The sequence below is a fragment of the Biomphalaria glabrata genome, chromosome 5, assembly GCF_947242115.1.
Source record: "Biomphalaria glabrata chromosome 5, xgBioGlab47.1, whole genome shotgun sequence".
Lineage (NCBI taxonomy): Eukaryota > Metazoa > Mollusca > Gastropoda > Planorbidae > Biomphalaria > Biomphalaria glabrata.
The window spans coordinates 12,676,981-12,695,399 of record NC_074715.1 but is presented as its reverse complement, the minus strand read 5'-3'; the positions used below and the strand labels follow the sequence as shown (position 1 = coordinate 12,695,399).

General features: G+C 37.0%; 1 protein-coding gene across 1 annotated transcript; it reads left to right on the top strand.

Moving 5' to 3' along the window:
• Positions 1 to 680: 680 nt before the first annotated feature.
• LOC106062135 (ficolin-1-like) lies at positions 681 to 16,960 on the top strand. The gene is made up of 5 exons (XM_056031135.1): positions 681 to 807; positions 4,655 to 4,689; positions 6,964 to 7,077; positions 9,470 to 9,592; positions 16,425 to 16,960. Exons 1-5 carry the CDS (start codon positions 741 to 743, stop codon positions 16,797 to 16,799), a joined length of 714 nt encoding a protein of 237 aa, XP_055887110.1. The 5' UTR covers positions 681 to 740; the 3' UTR covers positions 16,800 to 16,960.
• Positions 16,961 to 18,419: the final 1,459 nt, after the last annotated feature.

The window sequence follows — 18,419 nt, the reverse complement described above, 5'->3', positions numbered from 1 at the left end:
ATGTCACCCACATGTGTGTCCCTGATATTTCTGATCTGTCTGAAACAATATGTCACCCACATGTGTGTCCCTGATATTTCTGATCTGTCTGAAACAACATGTCACCCACATGTGTGTCCCTGATATTTCTGATCTGTCTGAAACAATATGTCACCCACATGTGTGTCCCTGACATTTCTGATCTGTCTGAAACAATATGTCACCCACATGTGTGTCCCTGACATTTCTGATCTGTCTGAAACAATATATCACCCACATGGGTGTTCCTGACATTTCGCTTTTACATTGGAACAAGTCAAGTCACAGCTTTAAAAATCTGATTCTTTAGTACTAAACATTAAAAAAAAAAAACTAGCTTATCAGAACTTTCTTTCTTTTGTACGCCAGAAACACCAAAAAGCTTGCTTTTCAAGGATCCGCCTCCGGGTAGAGAAATTTCGAACAATCAAGTGACCTTAAAATTTTAAAAAAATGTATTCTAATTTTTGTCTGACTTTGAGAAAGATTGGTCTGTGTGCTGTACATATGGAATCCTCGTTATATTTTCCTCTTCCTTTCTTCATTAAAATCCCTAGCTGTAAAAAAATGACATTTTTTTTGTACTCAAAAGTCACCACCCTTGAAAATTTTGTCCTCCTGAGGCGCCGCCTCTTGTTTTGCGTAATGCTGTAAATAAGCTCTCAATACTTGATTTGAACGAAGAGTCGTCCCCAGTTAGTTTACAACATAGACAGAAAGCTATGAAGTCAGAAATCAATGTCGCTGTGTGTTTAGGCATACTGCTTTTCTATGCATTCGCCATACACGGTATTTTTTCCTGTGTTTTTATTTATGTAAAATGTTGTGCTTTTTATTTTATATATATTAATATATAAACCCGAGGCCGGTTTTAGGTCACTGCGACCTATGCGGCCGCAGTGAGACCTGAACATTCATAGGCCCCGCTCTAATTATAGGTGTAAATTATTAAATAAAGCCATTTTAATTAACTTATTATTACACAGGATGCAAGTACTCCTAGAATTCTCCAGAAATTGCTAAAAATATACAAATAAGTCATGAAAATCTCCTAAAACTATAAAAATCTCCTTAAAAAAGACATAGGCCTAATCGTCATTTTAGGGTGTCATTCATTTTGGAAAACTCCAATCCTACACGCATTAAAAAAAAAGGCATCGTCCAGTTAGTATAAATTAAAATTATAATAATAGGACGAATCTCAACCAAAACAAAACTTTAATAGTCACTGGTATATAGATGAAATATAGATCTAAATCTATCTTGACTATCTTTAAAAAAAAATCATAGACTATATATATAGTCTAAGAAAAAAATCAAAAGCGATATTTTACTTGTCGATTGTAAATCTATTAGGCAGAACTGAATGTTTATCGACTTTTTGTTGGAAAACTAACATCTACTGTAGATGGCTTTGTCAAAAAATTTGACCGCGATTTTGTACCTAGTAAAGTATGAATAAAATGCGAAGCCAAAGAAGAATTTCTTTTCTAATACAAAATCTTAATTTTCACTTATTATCCTTCTCCCCACCCATACTGGGCCCCGCGCCATCCGTTTTGCATAGGGCCCCGCAATCTGCAGGACCAACCCTGTATAAACCATACAGATTGGACAGCATTGAGACAGACTCAGCGTACTGGTATTTACCTCGCCGAGAGCAAAAGGAATCAAGTGGCTTTAATTAAACAAGAGAAAGAGAAAGAAAGCCGCCCTATCAGAAAGCACTTAAACAGCTGCAATCACGTGCACAAACTGTGTCACACCTTGCCGCTTCAGACTTGTCTTATTTAGTCACAACCGAGTCTGTCTTGACTCAACAATGAAACTAAAACCAGCGATTCATCTCGACGTATCTATTGTCTTTCTTTAAAGGCAGAAGTAGCCATGTATATATATATATATATAAGATAAATATCCATTGTCTTTCTTTAGATACAGAAGAAGCCATGAACATATATATTAGATACATATGTATTTTTATAAGGTGATTGTGTTCTTTGTCGTTATAGTTTCAATTCTTAATGCATATCTGTAGTCAGGGTCGGAGTTAAGTACGTGAAGGCCCCCTGCACTTTTTGTGTAAGTTTTAATACAAAAACACTTAATAATATTACTTCCATTTAGAAGCATGCCATAGTTTGGAAGAAACTTCCAGATTACTTTGTAAAATTAGTCTTTTTTCTTCTTTTGTAAACCTACAAATTAGTTTCTTTAATTCTCAACATAAATATAAGAAGTGTATGCTCATCAGGCAACATATGTAAATATAGTCCATTAAATCAGGGGTTCTCAACCTGTGGGTCGCGACCCCTTTGGGGGTCGAATCACTTATTGCCGGGGGTCGCTTAAGACCATCGGAAAATTGGGGGGGGGGGGGGGCTTTTTTTTTTCGGAATTCTTTTTTGTTTCTAGCGTGTTGTAACAAGTATATTTGTCCCATAGTTGATATAGATTTAAATAAGGGACATTACTCAAATTACATTATTACCAAACAAATTATGAAACGATCGTCAATTGTAATCTTCAATGAAAACAAAAAAAGTGTGGATGAGGAATATAAACACTATCATACTGCCCGAGGATACAGAGGGCACCTTGAGTCAATGTATCATCCTTGTTTGAACGCAGACAAGTTTTTTTTTTAAATTGGTTATTCTTTGTTGTTGTTTTATATATATATATATATATGTATATATATATATATATAATGGTTATTTAAAACTAGATGTTGCAGACCATGTCTCCGTTGTTGCAGAATAATTTTTTTCAACAAATGAATTTACTGTCCACCAACGCGTCAAAACACCATTGTAGGATCAAACATTTCTTTGGTGAAGATCTATTCACGTCTATAATATGCCATCGTATTATAGTCAATGGAAAAAAATTCATTACGGATTAATAATTTGATATGGACTTTGAACAAAAGAAAGTGAATAAAAGAAAATAGAATGATTATTATGAGGTATAGTTTAATTTCAATATTTTAAGCAGTAATTCAGAGACCTGCCGTATGTGATAAGGTCGAACATACGTCCGAGCTTTGACGATTACGATATTTAGTAGTTTAGTTTTGAGTCCTGATAAAATTTAGACTTTACTCAGATGGAAAGCACCATAATTAAAACATATCAGCCTATGAAACTTCTTATTTTGGTGGCTCTCAGAATCGCCAGAGTTCTGAAACCTCACGCCATTATCAAGGAGTTATTGTCAGCGGCCAAAGACATGGCTCTTTATGATTGGAGCAAAGTTGATTAACACATTTAGTGCAATTCGCATACTTAATGAATCTATTCACAGGAGATTAGCTGACATGTCTTTTGATACTAAGGAAATGATATCTGCTTCTTGTACAATACTTAGCATCCAGCTTGACGAATCCACAGGTTTTATACACTGTTCACAATTACTAGTTCCGGTATTTTTACGATACATACACAATGGCGATTTTAAAGATTTTTTTCTTCAAACATCTATAAACGACCTCTACAGAAAGTGATGTATCTAACAAGGTTGGTTCGTTTGAAAAAGTAAAAGACCACTTGGGAAAATATCTATGGTGTCTGCACAGATGGTGCTCTAAGTATGCTTTGATGTCGGTCTGGATGTCAATGTTTGGTAAAGAATGAGTCACCATTAGAATCCATTGTAACTCACTGTATGATTCTTCGACATAGGTTAGCAACGTCAATAGCAATGCATCTAAATATTTCTCTTCAATGTTAGTGACACAATTCTATACCAAATGTTTGCAGTCATTCTGTTCTATGAGAATTTTTCGAGATTTCCTCTTCCAATTTCAACACTGTATCTTTGTGAAACATGTTGTTTTTTTTTTGCCTGTCAGCGATCAAGTCTAAATACAGAAATAAACTTGATGTGAATTCCTAAACTAGTGAAATAAAAACAAGCTCAACCTTCGCACTGACTTTGGCGTGTTTGAAAATATTGTTTTCCATGATTAGTAATACTTTTAAAATTGTAAAATATTTATGTAACGTATTATAAACACGCAATGAAAAGTAAATAAATAAAAATCATAAAATCTGTTGTTGTTTTTTTAAATAAAAGCACAAATTTATTTTACACTACATAAATATGATACCTTTCTAACAATTTAGTTAACATCATGGATATTAGTTCTATACATGTTGATAACCATTTGATAACATTAGCTAAATCACATTTACCTAGTAAAAATAAAGTAAAGTTCCCCTTTCAGACCTTATGGTCTATAGGTCAGATAGGTCATCTGTTCCTGAGGCCAACGGTTTTACGAGGTGTTATGTGGCCAGCACAACCATCAACCGCACTACTTTACTTTTCCCCAACTAATGTCAGGTACCCATTAGAGCTGGGTGGGCTCAAAGGCGCCCAAGGATCCCGAAATTGAAACACCCAGTCTTCACCAGGATTCGAACCCGGCACTCCCGGTTCAGAAGCCGAGTGCTTTACCACTCAGCCACTGCGCCTCCACGTTTACCTAGACCTATGACAAAAAAATAATTATGGTTGGGGGTCGCCTCTTAGTGAAAAATTGTATTAGGGGGTCGCGGAGCTAAAAAGGTTGAGAACCGCTGTTTTAAATGGTAATGATTTTTTAAATATTTCCTGAATAATTTCTCTACAGAACTATTCGCCCAAAAGTCGTGTACACTACCAAAGGTAATGTAAGTATTTAAACTATTAATGTAAATATAGTGTTACAGAGCAGTGCAATATACGTAAGTATACCCCATTGTCCAAAGTTTGCCGGAGATAATTGAGTGAAAGAAGAACAGAGTTCCTCTTTAAAAGTACATATCAAGATGATTAGAGAATAGAACAAATACAAAAGGTTACCCTTCAGGCCATGCGGTCTATAGGGCAGATGATGTGAAGGCCATCTGTTTCTTTGGCCAACGATTAACAATCAGGGTTTCATGTCGCCAGAACAATGTCCAACCACCTTTACTTTCCCACAACTTAAATCAGGTACCCGTTAGAGTTGATTTGGAGTTTAGGGGAACGCCCTAAAAATCGCGAAATTCAAAATCCCAAACTTGTAAAGAACCCAAGTCTTTCCTCTGTGACCCAGGACATCAGGTTCAGAAGCCAACCACTCAGCCACGGCGTCCCATTAAAAACATTTTTTTTTTTTAAATTATCTGCACCCGTTCCCACGTGGTTGTCTAGCACACTAAAAACATATATATTGTTACGATTCTCTCCTAATCAGGCCTTCTGTAAACACTGCTAAACACAACACAGCACATCTAACGCATCAAGAACCTGACAACAAGAGCTCGAAATTATCTGGTACTTTAATAAGGGTCAAATAAAACAGCCAATACTACACAATTGGCAACACAATCAACTACTACAACGTTAGACTGTATATCACTGTACTAAACTCATCAACTCTACTGTCTCTTCCTGGACTCGTACGTTTCACTGGAGGACTCAACCAGGACCGACATGGCTGACTAACAGTCCCGGTCTCAACGCTCTGCGGTCTTGAACTGCCGCTTTCCTACATACTGTGTCTCTGGTCTGCCAGCCTTATGATCAGATGACCATAACACGGGCGCTATTCACGTGTAAAGTTCATGCCAGCTCTGTCCCTTGCCCTTCGATAAAGCACGCTAAACTGTATTTCTGGCCTGTGTCACAAATGTCAGCTGATCACACACAGTTAACCCTATTGCGTCGCGAATAGGGTTATAACAATATATATATATATATATATATATATACTGTTTAATAAAAAATATATAATATATATAATATATATACTGTTTTTTTTAATGCTTCGTTACTAATTAAAATATATGTTTAGTGTATCATATATATATATATATATATATATATATATATATATATTATATATATAATATATATACTGTTTTTTTTAATGCTTCGTTACTAATTAAAATATATGTTTAGTGTATCATATATATATATATATATATATATATATATATATATATATATATATATATATATATATATATATATATATATATGAAGCTTTCCATCTCTTCAAGCACTTGACCTTCGACTGCGATGGGTTCGTTGTTTGAAGCCTTTTTCTTAAACATCTTTCCCTCTCCTCTGTTTATGGTGAGACTCAGTCTAGCAGAGTTGTCCGCTTCTCTTGTCCTCTGTTTATGGTGAGACTCAGTCTAGCAGAGTTGTCCGCTTCTCTTGTCCTCTGTTTATGGTGAGACTCAGTCTAGCAGAGTTGTCCGCTTCTCTTGTCCTCTGTTTATGGTGAGACTCAGTCTAGCAGAGTTGTCCGCTTCTCTTGTCCTCTGTTTATGGTGAGACTCAGTCTAGCAGAGTTGTCCGCTTCTCTTTCCCTGCATCAGCTCCTGTGTGTGAGGGAGACACGTGTAAGGTCATCTACGAAGTCCAGGTTTTTGTAATTGCTTCCAGAGTGTCCACTGTATACTGTTTCCGACTTGATATGTTGATGTCTTACAATGGTTTGTTTTCTGGCAAATAAATCTCAATGCAGAATAGTGACTTGTGTACTTTACAAAAAACTGTTCAAATTTGCAAACAGTGAAGAAGGATAGAAGGAGAGTTAACAGAGGCGGCCTAAGTGGCACGACTCAAAGGATGGTGGGGGGGGGGGAGGGGCTACGAAGGTAATCTTTTGTCACCATCGTACAAATGTCCAAAAATTCTTGGCCCTGATGTGGCCCTGATGTGGCCCTGATGTGGCACTCGCGCAGGACCCAATACATTGCCAAGACCATCTATATTAAGAGTCAATGTAAGTTAGGTATAAAAATTTTTACATCCTTTTTTTTAATAATACATAGTATATCAATTTCTCCATTTGCCGGAGCCTACGCCGGAAAAATAAACAAAGGCTAGCTCTTTGTATATTTAATTCTATAATGCCAATACCAAAAAAAAAAAGACATGTAACTTTTTTGTTTCTCTTTGTAGTCTAAGTTTTGTACCCGACAAATGAGCATTTCTGATAACTACGCCTTGGTCAAGATACCCAAACCTTTCCTCTGTGACGCTAAAACTGAAGGGGGAGGGTGGATCGTTATACAGGTGAAGACTTTGTAAAATGTTTAAGTTATAATGTTCTGTCTTTTTTTAATGCTTAGTTACTAATTAAAATATATGTTTAGTGTATCAGTAAAACTGAGCTAGTTTTTAAATGTAAACATTATCAGTTTTAATTCATGAACATGTAATCTATTTTTGAAACTCGAATGATTGGCGGAATTAAAAACAAAAAACCAGTAGGTCGGGCTTACAGTCACAGGGGCAAGTTGTCACAAACACTATATCTGTATAATTTGATGCGCTATCAAAAATGAGAAACTACATTTGAGACGCTTACGGAAACATATACAAATAGTTATAAAGTGAAGTCGATACTTTCTCATATATCAAACCTATCAGGGCTCATTAGTTTTTTATTGTTCGGAAAGTGGAATTTTATTTTTGCGTAATTTTGTTGTAAAACACTTATACTGTTGAAATGATTGTCCAACATTACACTGCTTCATGTGACCGTGTATTAGTTACACATTGAAATGGATTTTTTTTCTTAAAGCTCGACCCAAAAATATTTTATTGAAATACATGTTCTGTAAATTGTTGTAGGGCGGGTTGTCACACAGGTTGGGGTAATATGTCACAGTTGTGACAATTTGCCCCAATGAAGATTAAGCATTTTAAAACACATTTTTATTTTAATATTTATATATTAATAATTATTTGTTTTATTGATTCTTTTTTTTTAGGATGATACCTAAAAAGTCTTAACATACAGAAAATATCTGTCCCCCAAGCGCAACATTTAGTTTAGGAAAGAATTTCTCTAGTCCTACTATTTAGATAGGTTGGAAGTTCCCTAGTCCAACTATTTAGATAGGTTGGAAGTTCCCTAGTCCTACTATTTAGATAGGTTGGAAGTTCCCTAGTCCAACTATTTAGATAGGTTGGAAGTTCCCTAGTCCAACTATTTAGATAGGTTGGAAGTTCCCTAGTCCTACTATTTAGATAGGTTGGAAGTTCCCTAGTCCAACTATTTAGATAGGTTGGAAGTTCCCTAGTCCTACTATTTAGATAGGTTGGAAGTTCCCTAGTCCTACTATTTAGATAGGTTGGAAGTTCCCTAGTCCAACTATTTAGATAGGTTGGAAGTTCCCTAGTCCTACTATTTAGATAGGTTGGAAGTTCCCTAGTCCAACTATTTAGATAGGTTGGAAGTTCCCTAGTCCTACTATTTAGATAGGTTGGAAGTTCCCTAGTCCAACTATTTAGATAGGTTGGAAGTTCCCTAGTCCAACTATTTAGATAGGTTGGAAGTTCCCTAGTCCAACTATTTAGATAGGTTGGAAGTTCCCTAGTCCTACTATTTAGATAGGCTGGAGGTGGGTGCATTGCTGGGAGAAGTGAACACATATTTTACAAATATTATATAGAAAAAAAATAAACATTATTTTGAAGAAAAACCTACAGCTTTCCTTGTTAGGTCCAAAGCATTGAAGAATTTCTACATATATATAATTCTTTCACGACGACCAGTCAAGGAAACTACTACAAGAACAAAATATTGGCTAAATATGTTATTTCTTTTAGACAAAGCAAGATATGGCGATTTTTTAAATGTGTGACATTTTACCCCATGCCCTGTGTCAACTTACCCCGGTGTGGGGCAAATTGTCACAACCTCAAAGTAACCACGTTTCTGCTGTACAACTCTGATAAATCAAGAGATAAAGTTTATTTCATTTACTCTAATTGTCTGAATGTTTAAGCTACAACATGCTAAGTTTGGTGAGAATCAATGAATTCTAAATATGTTTAACACATCAAAATTTGAAACTTGTGACAACTAGCCCCACCTTCCTCTATATATGTCGTAAATTGTGACAACTAGCCCCACCTTCCTCTATACATGTCGTAAATACTGTTCGAATTGTCCTAAGAGTCGCTTCTATGGCATTTAGAACTCTAGCCCTATGGAAGCTTGCCTCCGTCTGTCTAAACAAACTTCTGGAAAGATCCAAGCAGATGTAAATTCTTACATCACTATAACCGATGGTTTATATCCCAATACGCTCGGATTAGAAGCGAGGCCAATCGCCGAGCACATCAGAGAAACTCCTCCATATTCGTTCTCTGTACTACATCAGCCGTGCAGGTGTCCGTCATAATAACGTTCCTTTAAGGAACGGTGTGTGGATAGGGACAGGTTTGTTAGAGGTTTCTTCCATCCCCGCCAGTGCAACGGACTCGGTCCTTACACATCCCTACTGGGGTTCTTTTTCGCTTCTCAATTGGCCTATTCTCCTTTAATGACGTTTTCCATCCGAGCGCCCACGTTGAGTCTGAGAAGCATTGCTCTGGTTCTACATAGACGAATGAAAAATGAAAGTGTGTTAATTGTGGCTCAAACTAACATTAATTAGATGCCATTTGTTGACAGAGACGGGTCCATAAAGACACCAACTTCCAAAGAAACTGGGAAGACTACAAGAACGGCTTCGGATCTCCTTGTACTGAAGACTACTGGCTGGGTAATGAGAGAGTTCATCAGTTGACCTCTCAGGTAATACACTCTCGTTTTAACTCATTTCCACTGCTCGCTTGCCTGCTGCTGTTATGGTAAAGCTACGGTCAATAGTGAATGGGGGGACGTGCTGGACACTCATGTGGTGGTTGAAATAGTCAACAGGCGTGTTGGTACTAGGTCGTTTGGTTTGTAACTCCAAACAGCTAGTACAATTTAACCGATGTAGGAGTGTTATATTCTGAATGTAGGATTCAAAATAAACCTGAACAAGCTTCTTGTAAAACAAAACTAAGGACACTAAAACTTTAATTTACACGGGATTCAACTTGAAAACAGGGACATGTGGAAACACACGTGAAAAGAAAATTAAAATGAGATATAACTCACTAAAAATCAGTGGCGTAGCAAGGGATTAGCAGGCCCTGGGGCATGGGCCCCCCCCCAGGGGGGTGCAAGTAGGTGCACTTGCACCCCCCTGGATTCTGAGTAGCCAATTTCTAGCCATTTTTTCGCACAATCAAATAAATTAACATCTAAGTAGCAACTGAGCAAGTAGTGCTTCCAATGGTTAAATTAATAATAGATTAGCCTAGGCGTATGGAATGGATGGCCAACCATGTACGTGCGCGCATCTGAATTCTGAGTAGCCACGTTTTAGCCATTTTTTTTTTATTTTATAATGAAATACATCTTTCAGATTTGGTTTATTTGTGTTGTGTAGTTTAATCACAATCCAGGGGGGGGGGTGCAAGTGCACCACCATGTACCCTTGCTCATGCATTAGTGATTCAAGAGTTTAATAAATTATTCTATAGCATGTTAGTCGTGATGATTTGTACGTTGAAATTATAATGACCAGATTCTCTGCCACTTTGGTTTGGATCCTACCTGACTGAACGCACCCAAAGTGTCGTTGTCAACGGGACAGAATCAACAAGCTTGCTCTTGAAGTACGGAGTACCCCAAGGATCAGTTCTAGGCCCAGTACTGTTCACTATGTGTACATACCCACTCAGCGGTGTCACACAGCCAACCGGCATCTTATACCATTTCTTTGCCGATGACTCACAGTTATACGATTCCTCAGTACCTTCAGAGGTGTTGCATCTGGCAGAGAAAATCAGAGGTACCGTTGCAAGGGTGAGCGATTGGATGGTTGAGAATAAGCTCAAGATGAACGAAGACAAGACAGAAATAATTAAGATTGACACTCGGAACAACGTCTCAAAAGTTGAAAACACATATTCTCTTTTTATCACGAACTTCCAGGTTCCTTATGTCCATGTAGTGCGGAATCTTGGAGTTTTCTTCGTTTTAACACTATCTTTCGACCCACACATAAGTCAGCTCTGCAAGGGTCTTTATCTGCAGCTGCGCAGATTAGGCCAGATCAGACCATATTTAACAACGGAGTCAACATACTTTCCCGCCTTGACTACTGCAACGCCGTGCTAGCAGGTATACCCGATTACAAAATAGCCAAGCTGCAACGTATACAGAACAACGCCGCACGAATAGTCCTTAAAAAAACTAGACAAGATTCTGCTACTACGCTCTTGCGCACGCTTCAATGGCTTCCCGTGAAAGCGAGAATCAATTGCAAGGTCGCCACACTTTGTCATCAGTGTACATATAACAATGAGATGCCCTTGTACCTTAGAGAACTGGTTACTCCGTATGTCCCCCAGAGAGCCCTGCGCTCAATGGACTCAACGCTTTTAGTGGTGCCATGTTTCTCCCTCAAGAGCTACGGTCTGCGGGATTTTTCAGTACACGGACCAAAAGTATGAAACTCACTCCCCATTGATCTCAGACAGACAAAATGCTACACCACTTTTAAGAAGAACATTAAGACTTATCTGTTTAAAACTTTTTTAGATTAGTTTGTCATTTTAGTTGTCGTGTTTGTGTTTTGTAATGTTATTCCAGCGCCTTGAGCCTACATTTTGTTTGTTTAACAGCGCTTTATAAATAAAATTATTATTATTATTTCTTTGTATATTTTCACATTACTATAGTTATTATGAATCCCACAAGGTTGACTTTCACAATCATTCTGTATGGTGATTTAACAGAAGATTCGCTGGTCGTCAACTGCTAGGGTATACTGATGTATGTAAACACTACATAAAGCTCTTCGAAATTGGCGCTAACAGCTTGAAAAAAATGGCACTGGATAAATTCACATAAAGAGCGAGCATAAATTGAAAGTTCTAGATTGGAGATGCCATACACAATAGTAGTAGAAAGAAGGGTGAAAGTACAAAGGATTGGCCTCTTTAGTCACACAACAAGTTGCAAAGGGGAAGAAAAGCGTCTCTCGAGACTTAATATGCCACAATTAATTTTTATAATATTTAATTAAGGTCTAGAATATTATTTTTTTTTTGCAAATTATCTTTCGATGTGATAAATGTTATATTTTCTTTGAACAAAAGTAAAGAGTCTTTCGGAGTTGCGGTCGGTGTCAGCGCTCAATTAAATGCCAAGCTAAACACGTCCACCAGTTTACATTAGAAGAGATACAAGAAAGTATTTCACATGCCATTCGAGTCAACTTTAATTTTGATCAACGGAGCACTGGCAGCAGCAAGAACACAAAAAATCTGAACTGTAGCATCATGAATTAACTACATTTGCTGTATTGCTGGGTATTTTAGTGATGAAACTGCAGATATCTCAGGCACTGAGCAGAAGTCTTCAGTGTTCGGTTTGTTGATTGCGATTGTATTCGACCTCATTGGTTTAGTTCCTGTGGCTCAGAGAGACGCACTGCATGTGTCTAACGTCATTGTACAGTCTAGACATGGACAAAATACTCGGCCAACGCTGCCCCGTGATGGCTGGCATTCTTTTTCCGTAACTGCCCCTAGTGATAGCATTGTTGCTAAATTTACCTCTTTTGTGTGAGACACAAAGAAATGAAAAATACGAATCCATTCTAGTTTTAAGATTTCAACTTAGATATCTTTGACTGTTTGGCGGATCTTAAAATAACGTCTCCAAGTGAAACCAGACAAACTGCACATGTGTAGTAAATGTCTCCTCTTGTGTTTCTGATTTGTCTTTTCATTGTCGTCAATTATTCATCTGTTCTTGAACCAGTTTCCATGGTGTTGCAGTCTTACCAACTTAACATAGTGGCAGCTCAACAGCACATCAGCAGTTACATTAAAACTTGACCATCCTGAGGAACACGTCCGAGGTTTCATTTTGAGGACTGCTGGCAGAAAAACTTGATATTGGAATTGAATTGCTGCTGCCGAAAATTCTCAGTCGACAGACACACTGAGAAAAAAACAAATGTTTGGATTTTGGGAGTTATTACAGAACACGGCTTTACATTACATATCTTGATTCTTAAGTTTCTTCATTACGTCTCGCTTTTCGAGCAACAATAATGGTCAGTTCAACTTGTTTTTTGTTTTCAACCTAAAACGATGCAGAAGCTGCAATGCAAAAGAAGACTATCAGAACTGCACGATACGCGTTCATCGCCAGCTTGTCCATTGCGACGACAAGCAATGCATTAGTAAAGTTATTGACAGTTTCGGCAGCCACAGACAACGTTTGCAGTTTTTGTTTGATCGAACGTAGGGAAGCACGGGCCTCACGAATAAAGTTAACACTGTGTACTGTGAATACCTTGTTCAATTGTTTAGTTTCTTTTTTTTTTTTTTTCATTTTTAAAAAAGTATTTACTGTGTATTCAATATCAATGGGGGGGGGGGGGGGGGGAAGGGGGCAGTTCTTTTCTTTAATATTATAACAAGAAAGTTGAGGCTACGACTTTGACCCATGGGTGGCAGCATACATCCCCCTACAAAAAATCCGTGACAATGGGGATTGACCTGTTAAGTGGGCCCCTGCATTTTGAGATTCGACTTCATGAGACTTAATAAATATATATGTCTACTGTGTGGAATACATGCAACATGGTCACTAATTTATTTATCAACATAAAAGGCCAGATGACATGGCCATGGCTGAATATTTAATGTCAAAAAATTAAAACACCCATTTTAGCCCTTCCCCTCTCAAGTGAGAGCTTAGTGGAGTTTTTCTATTACGGCCCTCTATCCCACGCTAGCTACGCCACAGCTAAAAATAGACTTTTTGTGTGTGTGTCTCGGGTCTTGAACTCGTGGTTTCCACAGAATCTATTCAGCCTCCACAAACAAACTATCCGCTCCCCTTCTCTTTTTTTTTTTCTCTCTAAGTCCAATCAGAAACAAGCAGGCACACTCCATAACGAGGCTAAATGACGTACTCAACCACATGTCAAGTTTCGGATTCGTCATTTCACATTTTTCCTTCCTTTATCTATGAAGGTGGTGTCTGAAATATGATATTCTCCTACCTGTTACTTAATGGCGTTAATTAATGAGAGATCTATTTATTTTATTTATTTATTTAAGACTAAGATTGCTTTAATGATCTTTACGGAAATTTGTTGTGATTACAAGGACTTGTTTCTCATATAAAGACAACACAACAGAAAAATACACATAAATACAACAGACAACATAAAGAGTTAATTCAGCGACTACACACAGGTATCTTGGTGCATTTCATGTTCCCTGATCAATGAGTGGCGGTGATAGAGTCTGACCGAGTGAGGTACGAACGAGTTTTTGTACCGCTCCGTTCTTGTTTTGATTGACAGCAGTCGCCCACTTCGCGACGACCTGGCGTAGTTCTGATGGAGCGGGTGGCCGTTGTCTTCCAAGATTTTTTCGATTTTTCTTAGGCACGTTTGTTCAAAAAGTTCCTTTAAATGTGGTAATGTTGTTAGTGTAATTTTTGATGCTTTTTTAATGATGTTTTCTAGACGTCGCAACCGTTTAGATGAGGCGTTGCCTTGCCAACAACTTATTCCGTATGTTAGCAGATTTTGTACAGTCGCGCCGTAAAATGTCTCAAGGATCTTCTTGTTTAGTTTAAAGCTATTGAGTTTGTATAGAAAAAAGAGTCGCTGGGCTGTTTTCTTTGTCAGAGTTCCAAGGTGGTCTTCCCATGAAAGCTTGTTGTTGATGATAACGCCTAGATATTTATATGCCTTTACTTGTTCTATAGATGTAGTGTTTATATGCAGTTCACGTATAGTTTGTTTTTTCTTTCTAAAATCTATTACAAGTTCTTTAGTTTTTGTGACATTCAGTTCTAGAAAGTTGTCGGTGCACCAGTTTGTAAACTCTTCTATCGAGCTTCGATACTGAGTTGCGTCTCCTGAAATAAGACCGACTAAGGCAGTATCATCAGCGAATTTAATGAGTTTAACTGAGTCATAGATGCTTCTTATATCATTAGTGTAAAGAGTGTATAGTACAAGAGAAAGTACACAACCTTGTGGAGCACCCGTACATAGTACTCGAGTTGACGATTTGGTGTTGTTGACTTTAACATACTGGGGCCGTTGGGTTAAAAAGTTTAGAACCCATGCTTGTAAGTAAGGGCTTACATTTAAGTTACTCAGTTTGTTTATCATTAGATGTGGCTGTATGGTATTGAAAGCCTAGGAGAAATCTACGAAGAGGACTCGTGCATATGTTTTGGGTATATCGAGATGCTTATAAAGCTGGTCCGAAAGCAATAGAATGGCATCCTCAGTTTCTCTAGTTGCTTTGTATGCAAATTGGTGAGGGTCTAGGCTGTTGTTGACTTTTGCTACAAGTTGTTTAAGCATATATTTTTCAAGACATCCTGCTGTTTCGGGTGTTAGTGCTACTGGGCGGAAATCATTTCAGCAATCTATTTTTGGTTTCTTATTGGTGTAGAAGAATGGACATATTTGTATAAAAATTGACACCTTTGTTAACCGTGGGCCACAGAAACAGGTGACTTTTACATCATGTTCCTATAGATTGAAAGGTCTAAAAGGGGAGTCTTTTTAAAGCTTGATAGAGTTTGTCACTGAATTGTTTTTTTATTTACAAATAAACTATTTTTTTATTGTGCAAAGTATTTATATTTACTTTAAATCTTTTATCAACTTTCTCTGTATGTCTGGTAAAAAGTTTGGAAATTCTGACACCTAATCACGGATCAAGCTGAAATTTCGTAGAATAATTTATTTTACCTGACAACACAATAATCAATTTAAATAAATTAATCAATTAGTTAATAAACGTATCTTATCTTATATAATACAGACGTTACTTCAAAAAAGAAGATGATTAGGTCCTACGCGTCATGCATTTAGTCATGCATATTAATCAATGACTTCAAATCTGCCACCATTGGTAATAAATTATTTTTCTTTGGTATCTCGAACAAGTGAAAGAAACTGTACTTGACTGAAGTGGTGATATATGCTGAATAATTCCCTCTTATATATGTCGCCGCTCTCAAGTACGTTTGTAACAAACAATAGATGACTATACAATCTTCTATTTTCATAGAAGCACCTCACTAGCAGAGTGGTTAGGATGTCAGCTTGAAAAGAAGTGAGCCATGAGTTCGAATTCTGTTCGTCCCCTCCCAATGTTTTTAAAACTGGTCCAGATAAGTGATAGGATCACAGTGAAAATCATGAAATAGTGCTAAACAAAAACATTGGTTTAATAATAATAATAATCTTTATTGTCCGTATGGAAATTTGTCTTACAATTTGTGCATTACACCAAACAAAAAACATTATAACTATAAGAAACCAAAAGTGTACATTCACACCAGACTCAGTCATAATTTACATGTGACAAAGTTTATATCAGATTGTTCTTATTTAATGATTTGATTGCCATACTAATGATGTGGTTAACAATATTACTAATCGCACAGATTTACTGTTGTTGGTCTAGATTTAATACAAATTTAATTGCATAACTAATTTAAAATGTGTTTTAAATGTTGCTCTTGATCTGTGTAGGGTCAGTACGAACTGAGAATTGATATGACCTTTAAAGGACAAAACTATTACGCCTCCTCCAGTAGTTTTAAGGTCGATAACGAAACGAGCCAGTACAGGCTGACTTTAGGCGAATTTCAAGGCAATGTACCCAATGATCTTGACAGCCACAACAATATGATGTTTAGCACCCCTGACAGAGACAATGACATGGCACCTATAAGTCACTGTGCACAGAGCTATCGTGCAGGCTGGTGGTACAATTATTGCCACAAAGTGAATCTGAATGGTCAATTTGGGAACAACGTATTAGGGTTTGGTGTCATCTGGGAGCATCTAACAACGGACTATGAGTCGCTTTCGTCTGTTGAAATGAAGATAAGGAAGATAAACTAAGCTTTGGGAATCCTATTGATTATTTTTTTTTTAATTAAAGCATTTTAGATTAACTAAAAATTGCATGTATTCTCAATTGTTAAATTAAGCCAACGATATAAAATAAATTACTAGGCACATGGAATTCTATTGATAATTTTAGATAAACTAAAAATTAACTGTATTAACTATATCCCTTATTATTGAATTTGAGCATTGATGTAAAATAAATTACTTCTTTATTATTTGAATGTGCAATTTGTGGTGAGTTTGTTCTTCTTTAATATTTTGTGTTTGTTTAACAAAGCTTTTATCAACTCAATTTGTCCGTCTAATACTTTGTTTTTTACACGTTATTTCTCCCACATCCATTCTCGGATCAAGTTAAAACCTGACACAGTTATATTTATTATACGTAACAAATGTGGGAAGCGTGGTCGAGAGGCTAAGTGCGCTTGAACTTGGCTTGTCTTGGCTACCTAGAAAGGGACTCGAGGTTCGACACCCGACTCGGGCAGAATTGCGTTTACTGAGCGCCTAAAGGCAGCACGGAAAACCAACTCCTAGATACCCCCTCCCCCCCCCCCACTGGTCCACAAATGAGATTGGACCAAAGCGCTCTGAACATGCTTGAAAGTAGCTTGAAAGTAGCTCTATACAAGCTAGAATAATAATGTGTTTTCTGAGAGATGTGGATGTATACATGGAGTTATTTCCCTTATTACATTTAGTACATGTTTTTTTTTCCTTCTACCTCCCATTCTAGCATTAAGTTTAAATTGTGCATAATTATTCATAGTCAACGACAATACATAAATCAATAAAAAAAATTATTTAATCAATTAATGTTAATTTTTTCTAGAAAAAAAAAAGGGGCTTATTTCTGCTGCATTGAGATATATGGCATTTCGAGGGTACAGAAGCGTAGTGTTCTTTTACGATTCAAAACAAATATTTTGCTTGTTTTTCTGTTATTTTTTGGGGGGAGGGGGGGGATTGGGTCAGGTTGGTCAACGCTTTTGTAACCAGGATATAGCAGCCTGTTTTATTTTTCAACTGAGAAACCTGACCAGCAAAATGTTGAGCAAATCGCTTAGAATGAGACTAAATGAGACTGCGTTCTGATGAAGCCCCATTGCCAGATAGGAGTGTCACACTCACAACAGTTTCAGCGGAAATGAAATTCAAACCGTGAAAGAGAAATTTTGAAACGCCATTGCCCAACGTAGAATGAGAATCATGTGGAGAGACGCACACTGGGTGACCGCTACTGAACGCGCTGTTATGACGACATTAATTCAAAACGAGACTATAGTGTGGAGATATAAATAAATAGACAGTTTAGGTTTTCTTTAAAACAAAAAAAAACAGTCAAAGAGAGCTTAAATCAACCACAGGTGGACAATTGTCATGTTCGCGCTGGGTGTGTTAAAATATTAAGTTGTACCTGCGTAGCCACGTGAAGTACTTGCACTTGTTAGGATAATGTGAATGAAACAATGTCTCTTACATAGAACATTTAAAGTATTGAAGCTTTGTCATTTCACTTGGTTAACACGACTTTATAACTACACTATTTTTTTTTGTATAGAACATTTAAAGTCGAAATTCTTGTTGCCTTTCTTTTGGGTCGAATTTTCA

Coding starts and splice junctions, on each gene's coding strand:
- LOC106062135 (XM_056031135.1), top strand. CDS start 741: ATGAAGTCAGAAATCAATGTCGCTGTGTGTTTAGGCATACTGCTTTTC. Junction 7,078..9,469: donor GAGGGTGGATCGTTATACAG/GTGAAGACTTTG, acceptor ATTTGTTGACAG/AGACGGGTCCATAAAGACAC. Junction 9,593..16,424: donor TTCATCAGTTGACCTCTCAG/GTAATACACTCT, acceptor TGATCTGTGTAG/GGTCAGTACGAACTGAGAAT.